The 13935-nt window shown below is 38.1% G+C and overlaps 1 protein-coding gene across 1 annotated transcript in view; it reads left to right on the plus strand.

Moving 5' to 3' along the window:
* OXSR1 (oxidative stress responsive kinase 1) overlaps positions 1-13935 on the plus strand; it is an 86672-nt gene that overhangs the window by 54740 nt on the left and 17997 nt on the right. The window contains exons 7-10 of the mRNA XM_081527365.1: positions 1310-1411; positions 7054-7187; positions 10350-10398; positions 11022-11087. Coding sequence (XP_081383491.1) covers positions 1310-1411; positions 7054-7187; positions 10350-10398; positions 11022-11087 — 351 coding nt within the window. The remainder of the gene's footprint in view (positions 1-1309; positions 1412-7053; positions 7188-10349; positions 10399-11021; positions 11088-13935) is intronic.

Genomic DNA, 13935 nt, shown 5'->3' on the forward strand with positions numbered 1-13935 from the left:
CTCTTCTCTGACTACATACTCACTGTTTCTGTCTACTTCCCACCTGTTCATTGTTCATTATTTATAAATTAATCCAGTCGAGTCTTGTTTTTTAAGCTACTGGGTAGGTATTCCAACTCCCTGTAGATGTTTTACATAAATGTCTCATGTCAAACTCTGTATGTAGAATTGGATCTACTTTTCACTCTGTTACAATGCCTGTATTGACCCTAGTGTGGGTCAAGACTTCCCACACTAGGGTTATGGAGATGGCTGAACATGCAGGTACCTGACACTGGGCCTGTTGAGCTTGGCCGCAATTTATTATTTGCTTGTACACATATCTGGAGGCAGAGGATGCTGCATGCCTAATGGGTTTGCACTTAGGAAGGGAATGAACAGTCACTACAGGAGACAGGCTTTGTAGTATCAAGAAAGTGATGTGCCCTTTGGTTTCCTCCTCGAGGTGTGATTGGCTTGTTCTCTGAGGGCTGGCAGGGAGCAGAAACCTACTACTCAGAAATAAACAGGAACTGCACCTGATCGTTTGATAAGCAGGGCTTGGGGCCTCGGGCACATTCTCCTCGGGAGGACAGTGGGGTAGGGAACTTTCACTTAGGTCATTGCCGGTCCTTCTATTTATCCCATGTTGAGGCAGTAGGTAATATAGAGCTTTAATTTTAGGTTTCAAACCACACACTCCCAAATCCTATTTGTCCTCCTATATTGCTTAGGATAGAAAATTAAAATATTCAATTTTAATAACATGCTGGTGACAGTATAAAGAATAGAAATTTGGCAACATGTTCACAATAGCAACTTTAAAAATAGTCTTACCCTTGTAATTTTTTTCACTCCAAAAATTACGGTGATAAGATAATATTGTAACATAGGAAATTTGGAAAACAAAAGACTGCCAAACTTTTATTTTTGTTCTAGGTCTTTCTTGTTTTTTCTTTAATAGATTGTATACCTGTTTGTAATAGTATCAAAACTTTTCAAGAATTTTGTAATCTTTTTTCTTCATAAGTGCTTTCTCATATCATAAAGTGGTTTTCCATATTTTCATATAGGATTCATTAATATTGCTTTTAGTTGAAAGTATAATGTTTCTCTAAATGAATATACAATACTTAACCATTTCCCCATTGATGCTGGACATTCATTCAGTTTTTTCTTTTTTCCTCTTACCGAGTAAATTTAGCTTTTGCCTGCTTTAGATTATATTTTGTTGGCTTAAAGTCTGTGGTTCTTCATACATATTAGAAACTATCTTGAAAGTGCTCCTGGGTGGTAAAAGTAATCTTGTACATCTCTCTGTTCTGTACAGGTTCGTGGTTATGATTTCAAAGCTGACATCTGGAGTTTTGGGATCACAGCCATTGAACTGGCCACAGGGGCAGCTCCTTATCATAAGTATCCGCCAATGAAGGTAAGGCTTATATTCACAATACTATCCCAGCTCATGTCTCAGTTCTCTTTCAGAGGCTACGTCATATGACATTTTTTTTTAAGAATTATGTAGATTTATTAGTATATGAACAAGTATTTTTATATTAAAAAGCACTATATGAATGTAAGAGTTTATAAAAATAGTAATTGTTCTCATTTACACTAACTCAGCCATTCATATTAGCATTTTGTCCTCCATTTGCATGTCAGTAACACACATAGCTGGAGCTCTTGTGTTTGTGGGATCATTTGACATTCTTATCCATCGTATTCTGCCCTGCATTCCCTCTAACTTCTTTAGCAGTTAGAATCTCTTTTAGATATTTGGTGTGTAACACTGGGTAGCTTTACATTGTAGCTGACCTTCTTATTTGATGACCACCATCTCCTGACTGTGTGACTAGTTTGATGTTAGGATCTCATCTGTCTCGTTTTGGTGTGTGTTCCCCACAGTCACCTGGGTAGAGCAGCCTCAGTGGGGATGATGATCATTTCTACCTCTTAAGGTTGTTGGAAGGGTTCCATGTTAATAGTAATTATTGCTAACATTCATTGAGCACTCATCTGTGTTAGCCACTGTTTTTAAGTGCTTTTTATATGTTAGATCCATGCAAATTGTTCATGTGCCATCAGTTCAGTTCAGTCGCTCAGTCATGTCCGACTCTTTGCGATCCCATGAATCGCAGCACGCCAGGCCTCTCTGTCCATCACCAGCTCCCAGAGTCCACCCAAACCCATGTCCATCGAGTCAGTGATGCCATCCAACCATCTCATCCTCTGTCGTCCCCTCCTCCTCCCGCCCCCAATCCTACCCAGCATTAGGGTCTTTTCCAATGAGTCAACCCTTCGCATGAGGTGGCTAAAGTATTGGAGTTTCAGCTTCAACATCAGTCCTTCCAATGAACACCCAGGATTGATCTCCTTTAGGATGGATTGATTGGATCTCCTTGCAGTCCAAGGGACTCTCAAGAGTCTTCTCCAACACTACAGTTCAAAAGCATCGATTCTTCGGCGCTCAGCTTTCTTCACCGTCCAGCTCTCACATCCATACATGACCACTGGAAAAACCATAGCCTTGACTAGACAGACTTTTGTTGGCAAAGTAATGTCTCTGCTTTTAAATATGCTATCTAGGTTGGCCATAACCTTCCTTCCAAGGAGTAAGTGTCTTTTAATTTCATGGCTGCAATCACCATCAGCAGTGATTCTGGAGCCCAAAAAATAAAGTCTGACACTTTTCCCACTGTTTCCCCATCTATTTCCCATGAAGTGATGGGACCAGATGCCATGATCTTCGTTTTCTGAACGTTGATCTTTAAGCCAACTTTTTCACTCTCCTCTTTCACCTTCATCAAGAGGCTCTTTAGTTCTTCTTCACTTTCTACCATAAGGATGGTGTCATCCGCATATCTGAGGTTATTGATATTTCTCCTGGCAATCTTGATTCCAGCTTGTGTTTCTTCCAGCCCAGCATTTCTCATGATGTACTCTGCATATAACTTATATAAGCAGGGTGACAATATACAGCCTTGACCTACTCCTTTTCCTATTTGGAACCAATCTGTTGTTCCATGTCCAGTTCTAACCGTTGCTTCCTGACCTGCATACAGGTTTCTCAAGAGACAAGTCAGATGGTCTGGTATTCCCATCTCTTTCAGAATTTTCCACAATTCTAATTTGTTCTAATTCTAATTTCCACAATTCTCTAATTTGGTATTAGAGATACCAAAGGAACATTTCATGCAAAGATAGGCTCGATAAAGGACAGAAATGGTATGGACCTAACAGAAGCAGAAGATGTTAAGAAGAGGTGGCAAGAATACACAGAAGAACTGTACAAAAAAGATCTTCACAACCCAGATAATCACGATGGTGTGATCACTCACCTAGAGCCAGACATCCTGGAATGTGAAGTCAAGTGGGCCTTAAAAAGCATCACTACGAACAAAGCTAGTGGAGGTGATGGAATTCCAGTTGAGCTATTTCAAATCCTCAAAGGTGATGCTGTGAAAGTGCTGCACTCGATATGCCAGCAAATTTGGAAAACTCAGCAGTGGCCACAGGACTGGAAAAGATCAGTTTTCGTTCCAATCCCAAAGAAAGGCAATGCCAAAGAATGCTCAAACTACCGCACAACTGCACTCATCTCACATGCTAGTAAAGTAATGCTCAAAATTCTCCAAGCCAGGCTTCAGCAATACGTGAACCGTGAAGTTCCAGATGTTCAAGCTGGTTTTAGAAAAGGCAGAGGAACCAGAGATCAAATTGCCAATATCCACTGGATCATCGAAAAAGCAAGAGAGTTCCAGAAAAACATCTATTTCTGCTTTATTGACTATGCCAAAGCCTTTGACTGTGTGGATCATGTGCCATACACATGTATTATTTTCTTTATTATTGAATAGAAGTTTGCTTTGTGGTAAGACATTAAGCATCTTTTATTTAAAGGCCTGTTACATCCTGAAGAAGTGTGTGTGTGTGCTCAGTTGCTCAGTCATGTCCAACTCTTTATGACCCTATGGACTGTAGCACACCAGGCTCCTCTGTCTGTTGGATTATCCAGGCAAGAATACTGGAGTGGGTTGCCATTTCCTACTCCAAGGGATCTTTCCGACCCAGGGATTGAACCTGTGTCTCTTGCGTCTCCTTCATTGGCAGGCAGGTTCTTTACCACTAGTGCCACTGGGAAGCCCCCACCCTAAGGGAGTAGTTACCCGAAATGTAGTTGTTAATCCTAATGTCCCCAACATTAGTAATAAAAGTGTTTTTTGTGTTTCAAGATGGTCCTGCCAGTACTGTTGGCAACGATTTTCATCTGTGTGACATGGAATTCTATTTGTCTATTTGTAGCTTTAGCCGTTGTTTATAGTTTTGCTTGCCCACTTTACAGAATGCCTTATGATTGTTTAAAATGGTGAGCACCATTGTGAATTTTTGTCATAGTGATATTCATGTATCTATGTTCTTGGAGCACTTTAGAACCTTTAAAATGTTACTCTGTCCCCTTTAAGGCACTAAAAACGTAGAGAGAGACAAAATCAGTAAGGATAGTATGAAAAACCTTTCTGTATGTCCATATTCAAAACATGTGTATGTATTTTTTAACCTATGTGTTTGATGGGTGAAAGGTTAGTGATACTTTAAGGGCTTGGTTTTTTCCTAAAGGTCAAGACTGCTAGGTGTAAATGAATATTCACAAGGTTTTGGAAAGGAAGTATCACTACAAACAAAGCTAATGGAGGTGATGAAATTCCAGTTGAGCTTTTCAAATCCTGAAAGATGATGCTGTGAAAGTGCTGTCAGCAAATTTGGAAAACTCAGAAGTGGCCACAAGATTGGAAAAGGTCAGTTTTCATTCCAATCCCAAAGAAAGGCAATGCCAAAGAATGCTCAAACTACTGCACAATTGCACTCATCTCACACGCTAGTAAAGTAATGCAAAATTCTCCAAGCCAGGCTTCAGCAATACATGAACCGTGAACTTCCAGATGTTCAAGCTGGTTTTAGAAAAGGCAGAGGAACCAGAGATCAAATTGCCAACATCCGGTGGATCATCAAAAAAGCAAGAGAGTTCCGGAAGAACATCTATTTCTGCTTTATTGACTATGCCAAAGCCTTTGACTGTGTGGATCACAATAAACTGTGGAAAATTCTGAAAGAGATGGGAATACCAGACCACCTGACCTGCCTCTTGAGAAACCTGTATGCAGGTGAGGAAGTAACAGTTAAAACTGAACATGGAACAACAGACTGGTTCCAAATAGGAAAAGGAGTACATCAAGGCTGTATATTGTCACCCTGTTTATTTAACTTATATGCAGAGTACATCATGAGAAACACTGGGCTGGAGGAAGCACAAGCTGGAATCAAGATTGCCAGGAGAAATATCAATAACCTCAGATATGCAGATGACACCCCCCCCCATGGCAGAAAGTGAAGAAGAACTAAATTGCCTCTTGATGAAAGTGAAAGAGGAGAGTGAAAAAGTTGGCTTAAAGCTCAACATTCAGAAAACTAAGATCATGGCATCCAGTCCCATCACTTCACGGCAAATAGATGGGGAAACAGTGGCTGACTTTATTTTTCTGGGCTCCAAAATCATTGCAGATGGTGATTGCAGCCATCAAATTAAAAGACACTTACTCCTTGGAAGGAAAGTTATGACCAACCTAGACAGCATATTAAAAAGCAGAGATATCAGTTTGCCAACAAAAGTCCATCTAGTCAAGGCTATGGTTTTTCCAGTGGTCATGTATGGATGTGAGAGTTGGACTATAAAGAAAGCTGAGCACAGAAGAATTGATGCTTTTGAAGTGTGGTGTTGGAGAAGACTCTTGAGAGTCCCTTGGACTGCAACGAGATCCAACTAGTCCATCCTAAAGGAGATCAGTCCTGGGTGTTCACTGGAAGGACTGTTGTTGAAGCTGAAACTCTTAATACTTTGGCCACCTGATGTGAAGAGCTGACTCGTTTGAAAAGACCCTGATGCTGGGAAAGATTGAGGGCAGGAGGAGAAGGGGACGACAGAGGAGGAGATGGTTGGATGGCCTCACCAACTCAATGGACATGGGTTTGGGTAGACTCCAGTAGTTGGTGATGGACAGGGAGGCCTGGCGTGTTGCGGTTCATGGTGTCGCAAAGAGACGGACATGACTGAGCGACTGAACTGAACTGAACTCTTTATAGCTATAAGGTGGGAGGCTATTTTGAGGCCCAAGAAATGGCTTATTTTTGAAAGGAGGTCAGGGAGAAAGATGAGGTTTATTTTATATTATTGTAGGCAGTGACTCCTGAAGTTGTAGCCAGACATACACATATTAACCTATTTGCTCGAAATGAGAAATACTTGCAACCTTAGTAATCCCCTTTAAGTAAATATAAATTAAATCTGAATAACAAATAATTATTCTGAATATAGCCTTTTAATTTTGATTTCAACTTTGTGCTTAGAAAAATGGGTTATGCTTTTATTGAAAAGTCAAACAGTATAGAAAATCACCCCAAATTGCATCATATTAATAGGACCTTTGTTACTTATGTCTCTGTGCATCAAGATGGTGTGTTTCCATGTAAGTCAAAGAAGGAAGAGATTCAGGATGGACAATTGCTGCAGGGAAGGTAGGAAGAACGCAAACTAGAAAGGTTATAGCTTTGTTAACTAGGACATCATCGGTGATTTCTGTGATCGAAGTTTTTGAGGTGTTCTGGGAAGAGAAGGCCAGGTTACAAGGGTTAAGTTGAAACAGAGCTATGAATAGGTAAAGTTAGCAAGGTCACACTCTTTGATTTTGCCATGGTTTTTTTTTGTTTGTTTTAAGTTTGCTGGTGTAAGAATCGGACAGAAGACATGAAGGAAAGATTTCAACTAAAGGACATACAATACAGTGCTGATACAGTTGAGCCTTTGCAGGCACATTGCCTGGGAAGCCAACTGCCTATAGGATATTATTTATCTGGAAAACACCTAAATAGCTCTAGTTTCCAAACAACTGATCTAGACGTGAACTTTTAGATAATAAAATCTGCTCAGATGCTTGGAGGTTGTCTATATTGAAAAATTGTGGCCACAGTATTTGGTTACTGAATCTTTAGAAGTTTACATTATGTTGAAAATTCTCACAGGTTTTAATGCTGACACTGCAAAATGATCCTCCTTCTTTGGAAACTGGTGTTCAAGATAAAGAAATGCTGAAAAAATACGGAAAATCATTTAGAAAAATGATTTCATTGTGCCTTCAAAAAGATCCAGAAAAAAGGTAAAATATGAGATAAAACTTATCCTCTTCATCTAATATATAAACCACTGGGGAAGGCTAAGAATCGCATACATACATACGTGTGCAGAGAATTCAAAAGAACTAAACTTAAACATTAGAAAAAATATACACTGACCATTATACTAAATTGAAAATGAGTGAATTATATACTTTCTCCCTTCTTTTTAGTATAGAGTGCACCCTAAATAGTTGAGATATTTCTTGGTTAATTTCTTAGAGTTATAAATTTATTTGTTAATGAGCTGCCAAGTTAGTGGGAAGGCTTATTTTTAATTTGCATTTAAGAGTTACAAGTAAACCAGTATCTTAATTCTCTTTACGATTTTATTAACAAGAGAAATAGTAAATACCATATTTAATGTCAAATAGTCATATTTTCTTCCTTCTTGGAGAAGTATTTTAGTTAAGTAGAGCAAAAAATCAAAGAGCTTGTTGCTAACACTAGAAGGTTGAATGGCAGGTGAATTAAAGAAACATGAGCATCTAATGTGTGTCTATGAATTAAACAGAAGCATAGAAGTTAAAGATTATTGCATATAATCTTTTATCTTTGAGGTCAGTCAAAACTCCTGATTTCTAACCTTGGGCCCTGTTCTCACTCTATCATATTTTTCTGTTTCACGTGGTATATAGACCACTCAGTTTCGTAGCACTAAAAGATTTTTAATTTTGATTTTTCTAAAGCTCAACAAAACTAAAAGGTTTGAATTGACTGCCTTGAGCATGTCTTTAGTATATTTAATGGGCTTCAAAATTTACTGTTGGAAATGGTAAGAAAAATAGGCATCAAAGTTCAAACCTGTGGTTTTGGAACTTTTTTCCTCTTTCTTAATACACTGGAATTAAAACATAGGGAACACTTTTGCTTCTGCCAAATTAGTTGACTGAAATAACAGAATTCTGTTACAAACACCTACACATTCTTGATAAATCTATCAAATTTAAAATAACAAGTATAGAGATGAGCTTGTGATAAAGGGAGGTCTTCAGATGCCAGAATTAATAAGGAAGCCATAAATCCAAGAACTATTATAAACTAATCCTGTGGCTGCCTTCAGTACGACACTATTCATTCTAATAACCTACTGGTTTGGATTTTTAACTTCCAAGTAGGGACTGAAAATGAGATATAGGGCCCACCCATATGGGGATTTTGAACTAAGATTTCTGCTTAAAGCTAGAACATTCATAAGTCTGCATCCTGAGTGAAAGGATAGATCAGAGAACAACAACAACAACAAATCTGTTATCACAGAAACACAATAGAAATCTTTCCTGAATAATCAAGCCCTCTGACTTGGACACTCTGCAGGTTTACAGTCTGAATTTATACCCGTATTATCCAGGAACCCACAGGATTAGAGAGTAAAACAGTTATTACTAAGCCAGTTTTGTTTCTAGCAGAAGCAATCAGAAACTGCACTGTTAGACTACTTCTAAAACCCAGGTCCCTGCAATTCTTGCACAGAAGAGATCACAATCCAGAATTATAAAACACACAGTGAAACACCACACTGTGAACTGGAAGCAACATTCAAAGAAATAATGGCCAAGAATTTTCTGCATTGATGAAATATCTGTATTTTCAGGCTAAGAAATTATTGTCCTAGATTCCAAGCAGTATCCCTCTTTTTCCACTTGTATACATTGTCATGAAACTACTGGACACAAATACAAAGAGAAGGTCTTAAATGTGGCCTGAGAGAACAGATTACCTAACTGAGGAATAGCAGGCAGATGGACAAACCACTTCCCCGATAACAACAGTTAAGGCCAGATACTATAGTGGAACAATGCTGAGAGAAAATAACTCTTAACCCAGAATTCTCTAATTCTCTAAATCTAGTCAAACTATCATTCACCAGTGAGCATGAAATAATTTTCAGTCAAAAAACGGATTTTCCAGTCATGTTTTATCACTTAAAGAACTCCTCTGAACTGTAGATTAGAAAGAAGGAAAGGAGCCCATAAGAAAGGAACAAATCATAAGAAACAGTGTTGTACAAACTGTTGAACGTACTGAAATTGTGACTGAATGAAAAAGTAGGAACGGTAACGTTTACTTTGACTTTACATAGCACTTCCACATTTATTCTCTCTTGATTTCTATGAGAATCCTCTGAGGCTCTGGTTCTCAAGCTTGAGTGCATTTTGGTATCACCTGGGGAGTTTTAAAAACTGTACCCAGGTTTGCCCCCACAGATTCTGCTGTAACTGTTACAGGGAACAGCCTGGGATTTTTTTTTATTTATAAGATAGTTTATTTCTCTCTTGTGTAACAGTTCCCATCTGGTATGCCGACTCTATTCCAGGAGGGCAATACGAAACCCAGGCTACCTGCTCTCTTGTTCTTACATAGCTAGATTATGACCCTCATCTGTCGAAAGGATTTTTTTTTTTTTAACTTCCAGATATTATAATGCACAGCAGTGTTTAAGAACCACTGCTTTTAGGGATTTAGCCAGGTAATACTGAACCTTAGAGAAGTGACTTGTTCAGTGTTACATGGTAGGTATGTGGCATCAGTGAGGTCCAATTTCTTAAGTGTAGCATTGTTTATTCTTTATTCTCATACTAGTTTGTGAAGTTGACAACAACGCCTTTACTCAAATGAAGTAAGACTGCACGGTTAAGTTAAAAACTAAGATTAAATTTGGAAACTATATATTACTCTTCTTCAGTTTTTTAAAGGAAATTGTGAAATTATTTTTTAAGAATATGTAATTACCTAAGTTGAAGTCTTGCAGGTGATTATGTGGCAAGAAGCACAGTTCTTGATTTGTGAGTTTAAATATGTATTTTTTGCTTCATTAAAGTAGATAAAGCCAACTTCGTGGGAAATAATATTAAATAGCAAATATACTGAAAGCCATTGAGAAATCATGCTTCTAAAAGAAACATTTGACTAATGAATTTGTGCAAGAATCTACAATAATTGTTATCAGAAAATTTCTGTTTGAGTTTTTAAATTCTGTTCAATGCCTTGTACTGAGCTTTTCCTTTCTGGTTTTTAGCAGGTTAAGGACAGTGGCGTACACTGAGTTTTTATCTTGATGCTCAAGGAATCATGTTTTCATTTTTGAAGATGAAAACCCACATTCTACTTCAATTAACTGTAAAAACTTTCTTTTCTGGTTTTAGACCAACAGCAGCAGAACTGTTAAGGCACAAGTTTTTCCAAAAAGCCAAGGTAGGACATTCTAACTTGGTTTCATGTATTCAGATGATCCTCCTCAAACACCTACATTAGGTTCACTGTTCAGAGGTTGCATTACCTTCAGATGATTATTTCTGGAAGAATGATGGTAGGTCAGATAATTGCTGTGCCATTATTTAGACAGTCTTTCATATTTAAGATAAATATATTTTTCATATAAATTAAGTGCCAGGTAAAACTTAAAACAGGAAAAATTAATATTACCACTGTAAATAAAATCTGTGGAAAATTCTGTGAAATATACTGAACTCTCATTTCAGAGTTTACTACTGAATTAGTAAATATCTCATTTCTCAAAGATATGGGATAAATAGGATGTTATTATAGTTGTGAAATGTGGGACCACAATCCCAAAGGACGTATGTTATAGCAAACTTTTCATAGATGGTAGTTCATACAATACATTAAAGCTTTGTCTCAATTTATAAAGTCATGGTAGTATTATACTAAAGGATCTTCAGAATGAAAGAATAGAAGCTTTTCTCAAACTTTATAAAAAGTTACTATATCACATTAATTGTGGTGAATATTTCTGTGTCAATTTTTTTGTTCAGTAAAAACTTCTTATGAAAAGAAAACCTATTTTTCCTCTCCAGAATAAAGAATTTCTTCAAGAAAAAATATTGCAGAGAGCACCAACCATTTCTGAAAGAGCTAAAAAGGTAAATGTGGATTTAACTCAGTTTTTCTGAGAAATTAGAAGTTTTACTTTTGCGTTTTGACAGTGTATTTGACTAATGCTATGTAACAGTATAAATATTACTCATTTTCTTTCAGTCTTTTCTTTAGCATGCTTTGATATATTCTTTTAGCAACAGTCTATGCCTCAGTAGTACTCTGCTTTCAACTGGAATGAAAAAGTATGGTAAATAATTAACTAATTCTAAATTGTGTTAAATCACTGTTTGCAACTACCAAAGTGAGTGGGGAAGTTGGGAAGTTTCTTTCTACCATACAGAAACAATGAAGACACCACTTCACACCCACATGAATAACTATAACAAAAAAGACAATAACAAGTATTGATAAAGATGTGGAGAAATTGGAATCTTCACACATTACTGATGGAAATGGAAGATGGTGTGGTCACTTTTGTGGGAGTTTCTCAAAAGACTGAACAAAGTTGCTATATGACCCAGCAAGTCTACTCCTACCCATACCCAAGAGAATTGAAAACTGGTACATGTGAAAATATGTACATGAATGTTCATGGAAGTATTATTCATAGCTAAAATGTGGAAACAAACTGAATGTCCATCTACTGATAAATGGATATATAAAATGTCATGAACCTATACAATGGAGTATTATTCAGCAATAATAAGGAATGAAGTACTGATACATGCCATAACATGGATGTACCTTTAAAACATTATGCTAACTGAAAGACATATTCCATGATTCTACTTATGTGAAATATCCAGAACAAGCAAACATATAGAGACAGAAAGTAGATAATTGATTGCCTGGAACTTGAGCAGATTGTCAGGGAGTGGGTGGGACTGCTAATGGGTATGGGGTGTTTTGTGGGAAGTGGAGGGAGTGATGAAAATGATTGAAGTTTGATTGTAGAGATGGTTTTTCAACTCTGAACATACTAAAAATCATTGGATTGTAATACTTTAAATGGATCAATGTTATATGAATTATGTCTTAGCTGTTCATTTAAGAAAAGAAGCATTTAGAGAATGGCACTACCACCAACAAAAAGCTCTTGGGAATTGAAAACATTATAGAAACAATGAAAAAATTCATTACAAAGATTTTAGGGTAAAGTTGAGGAAATTTTCCAGAAAATAGAGCCAAAAAGCCAAGAGACAGAAAAGATGAGAACGTTAGAGGATTATTTGAGAAGGCTCAACATTTAAGTAAAAGGAGTTCCAGAAAAGGAAAACTGAGAAAAACAGAAGAAAAGATATCACTGAAAAATTATTCAAGAAAAATTTCATGAATTTCCAGTTTGAAAGAGCTCAAGTACCCAGCGCAATTATTGGAAATAGATCAACACTAAAGCACATTACCATGGTAGCTCAGAATGTTGTTGCTGTTGTTCAGTCGCGCAGTCATGCCCAACTCTTTACTACCCCATGGACTGCAGCATGCCAGGCCTCCCTGTCCCTCAACATCTCCTAAAGTTTGCCCAAGTTCATGTTCATTGCATCGGCTCAGGATACTGGAGGTGAAAAGATCCTGTAGCCTTCCAGAGAACGGGGAAAGGTTACAGATAGAATCAACAGTCATAAGGACCTCAGTAGCATCTCTGGAAGCCACATCACAATGGAGCTTTACATTGAACATTAGGAAAAAAAAAATGTTTTCTAACCCAGAATTGTTTTCTTTTTTTTACCAGGCAAACTATTAAGTGGAGTGTGGGAATGGAATCAAATTATGTTCAGAAATGCACAGCTTTAGTAAATACACCATGCTAATAGTAGAGTAAGTTCTTAAAGTAAGAATAGGGAAGTCATGTGATTGAGGAAGCATAGTCCTCTGGTTGATAGAGTGAGATCTGAGGTACCAAACCTGGTGTCGGTCTGATGGAACAGATCGCGGGGCTCTGGTGAGAGGCTTCCTCAAGAAGATGACGCTGATGAATACCTAATGTATATGAATATGGTGAGAGGAGGTTTACATAACAGAGAATTTGGGGATAAGATCATGGCATCTGGTCCCATCACTTCATGGGAAATAGATGGGGAAACAGTGGAAACAGTGGCTGACTTTATTTTTTTGGGCTCCATAATCACTGCAGATGGTGATTGCAGCCATGAAATTAAAAGACGCTTACTCCTTGGAAGGAAGGTTATAACCAACCTAGATAGCATATTTAAAAGCAGAGACATTACTTTGCCAATGAAGGTCTGTCTAGTCAAGGCTATGGTTTTTCCAGTAGTCATGTATGGGTGTGAGAGTTGGATGGTGAAGAAAGCTGAGCACGAAGAATTGATGCTTTTGAACTGTGGTGTTGGAGAAGACTCTTGAGAGTCCCTTGGACTGCAAGGAGATACAACCAGTCCATCCTAGGGGAGATCAGTCCTGGATGTTCATTGGAAGGACTGATGTTGAAGATGAAACTCCAATACTTGGGCCACCTCATGCGAAGGGTTGACTCATTGGAAAAGACCCTAATGCTGGGAAGGATTGAGGGCAGGAGGAGAAGGGGACGACAGAGGATGAGATGGCTGGATGGCATCACCAACTCGATAGACATGGGTTTGGGTAGACTCCGGGAGTTGGTGATGGACAGGGAGGCCTGGCGTGCTGCGATTCATGGAGTCGCAAAGAGTCGGACACACCTGAGGACTGAATTGAACTGAACTGATGACAAGTAAGAAATAAGCAGGACTATCCTAGTGGTCCAGTGGTTAAGAATCCACCTACCAATACAGGGGACAAGGGTTTGATCCCTGGTCCAGGAAGATTCCACATGCCATGGGGCAGCTAAGCTCATGTGCTGCAACTATTCAGCCCTCACTTTAAAGCCTGTGCTCTAATCAGAAGTCCACACGG

The sequence above is a fragment of the Giraffa tippelskirchi genome, chromosome 9 (genome assembly GCF_054371585.1).
Source record: "Giraffa tippelskirchi isolate mGirTip1 chromosome 9, T2T-mGirTip1v1.2.pri, whole genome shotgun sequence".
In the NCBI taxonomy this organism is placed as follows: Eukaryota; Metazoa; Chordata; class Mammalia; order Artiodactyla; family Giraffidae; genus Giraffa; species Giraffa tippelskirchi.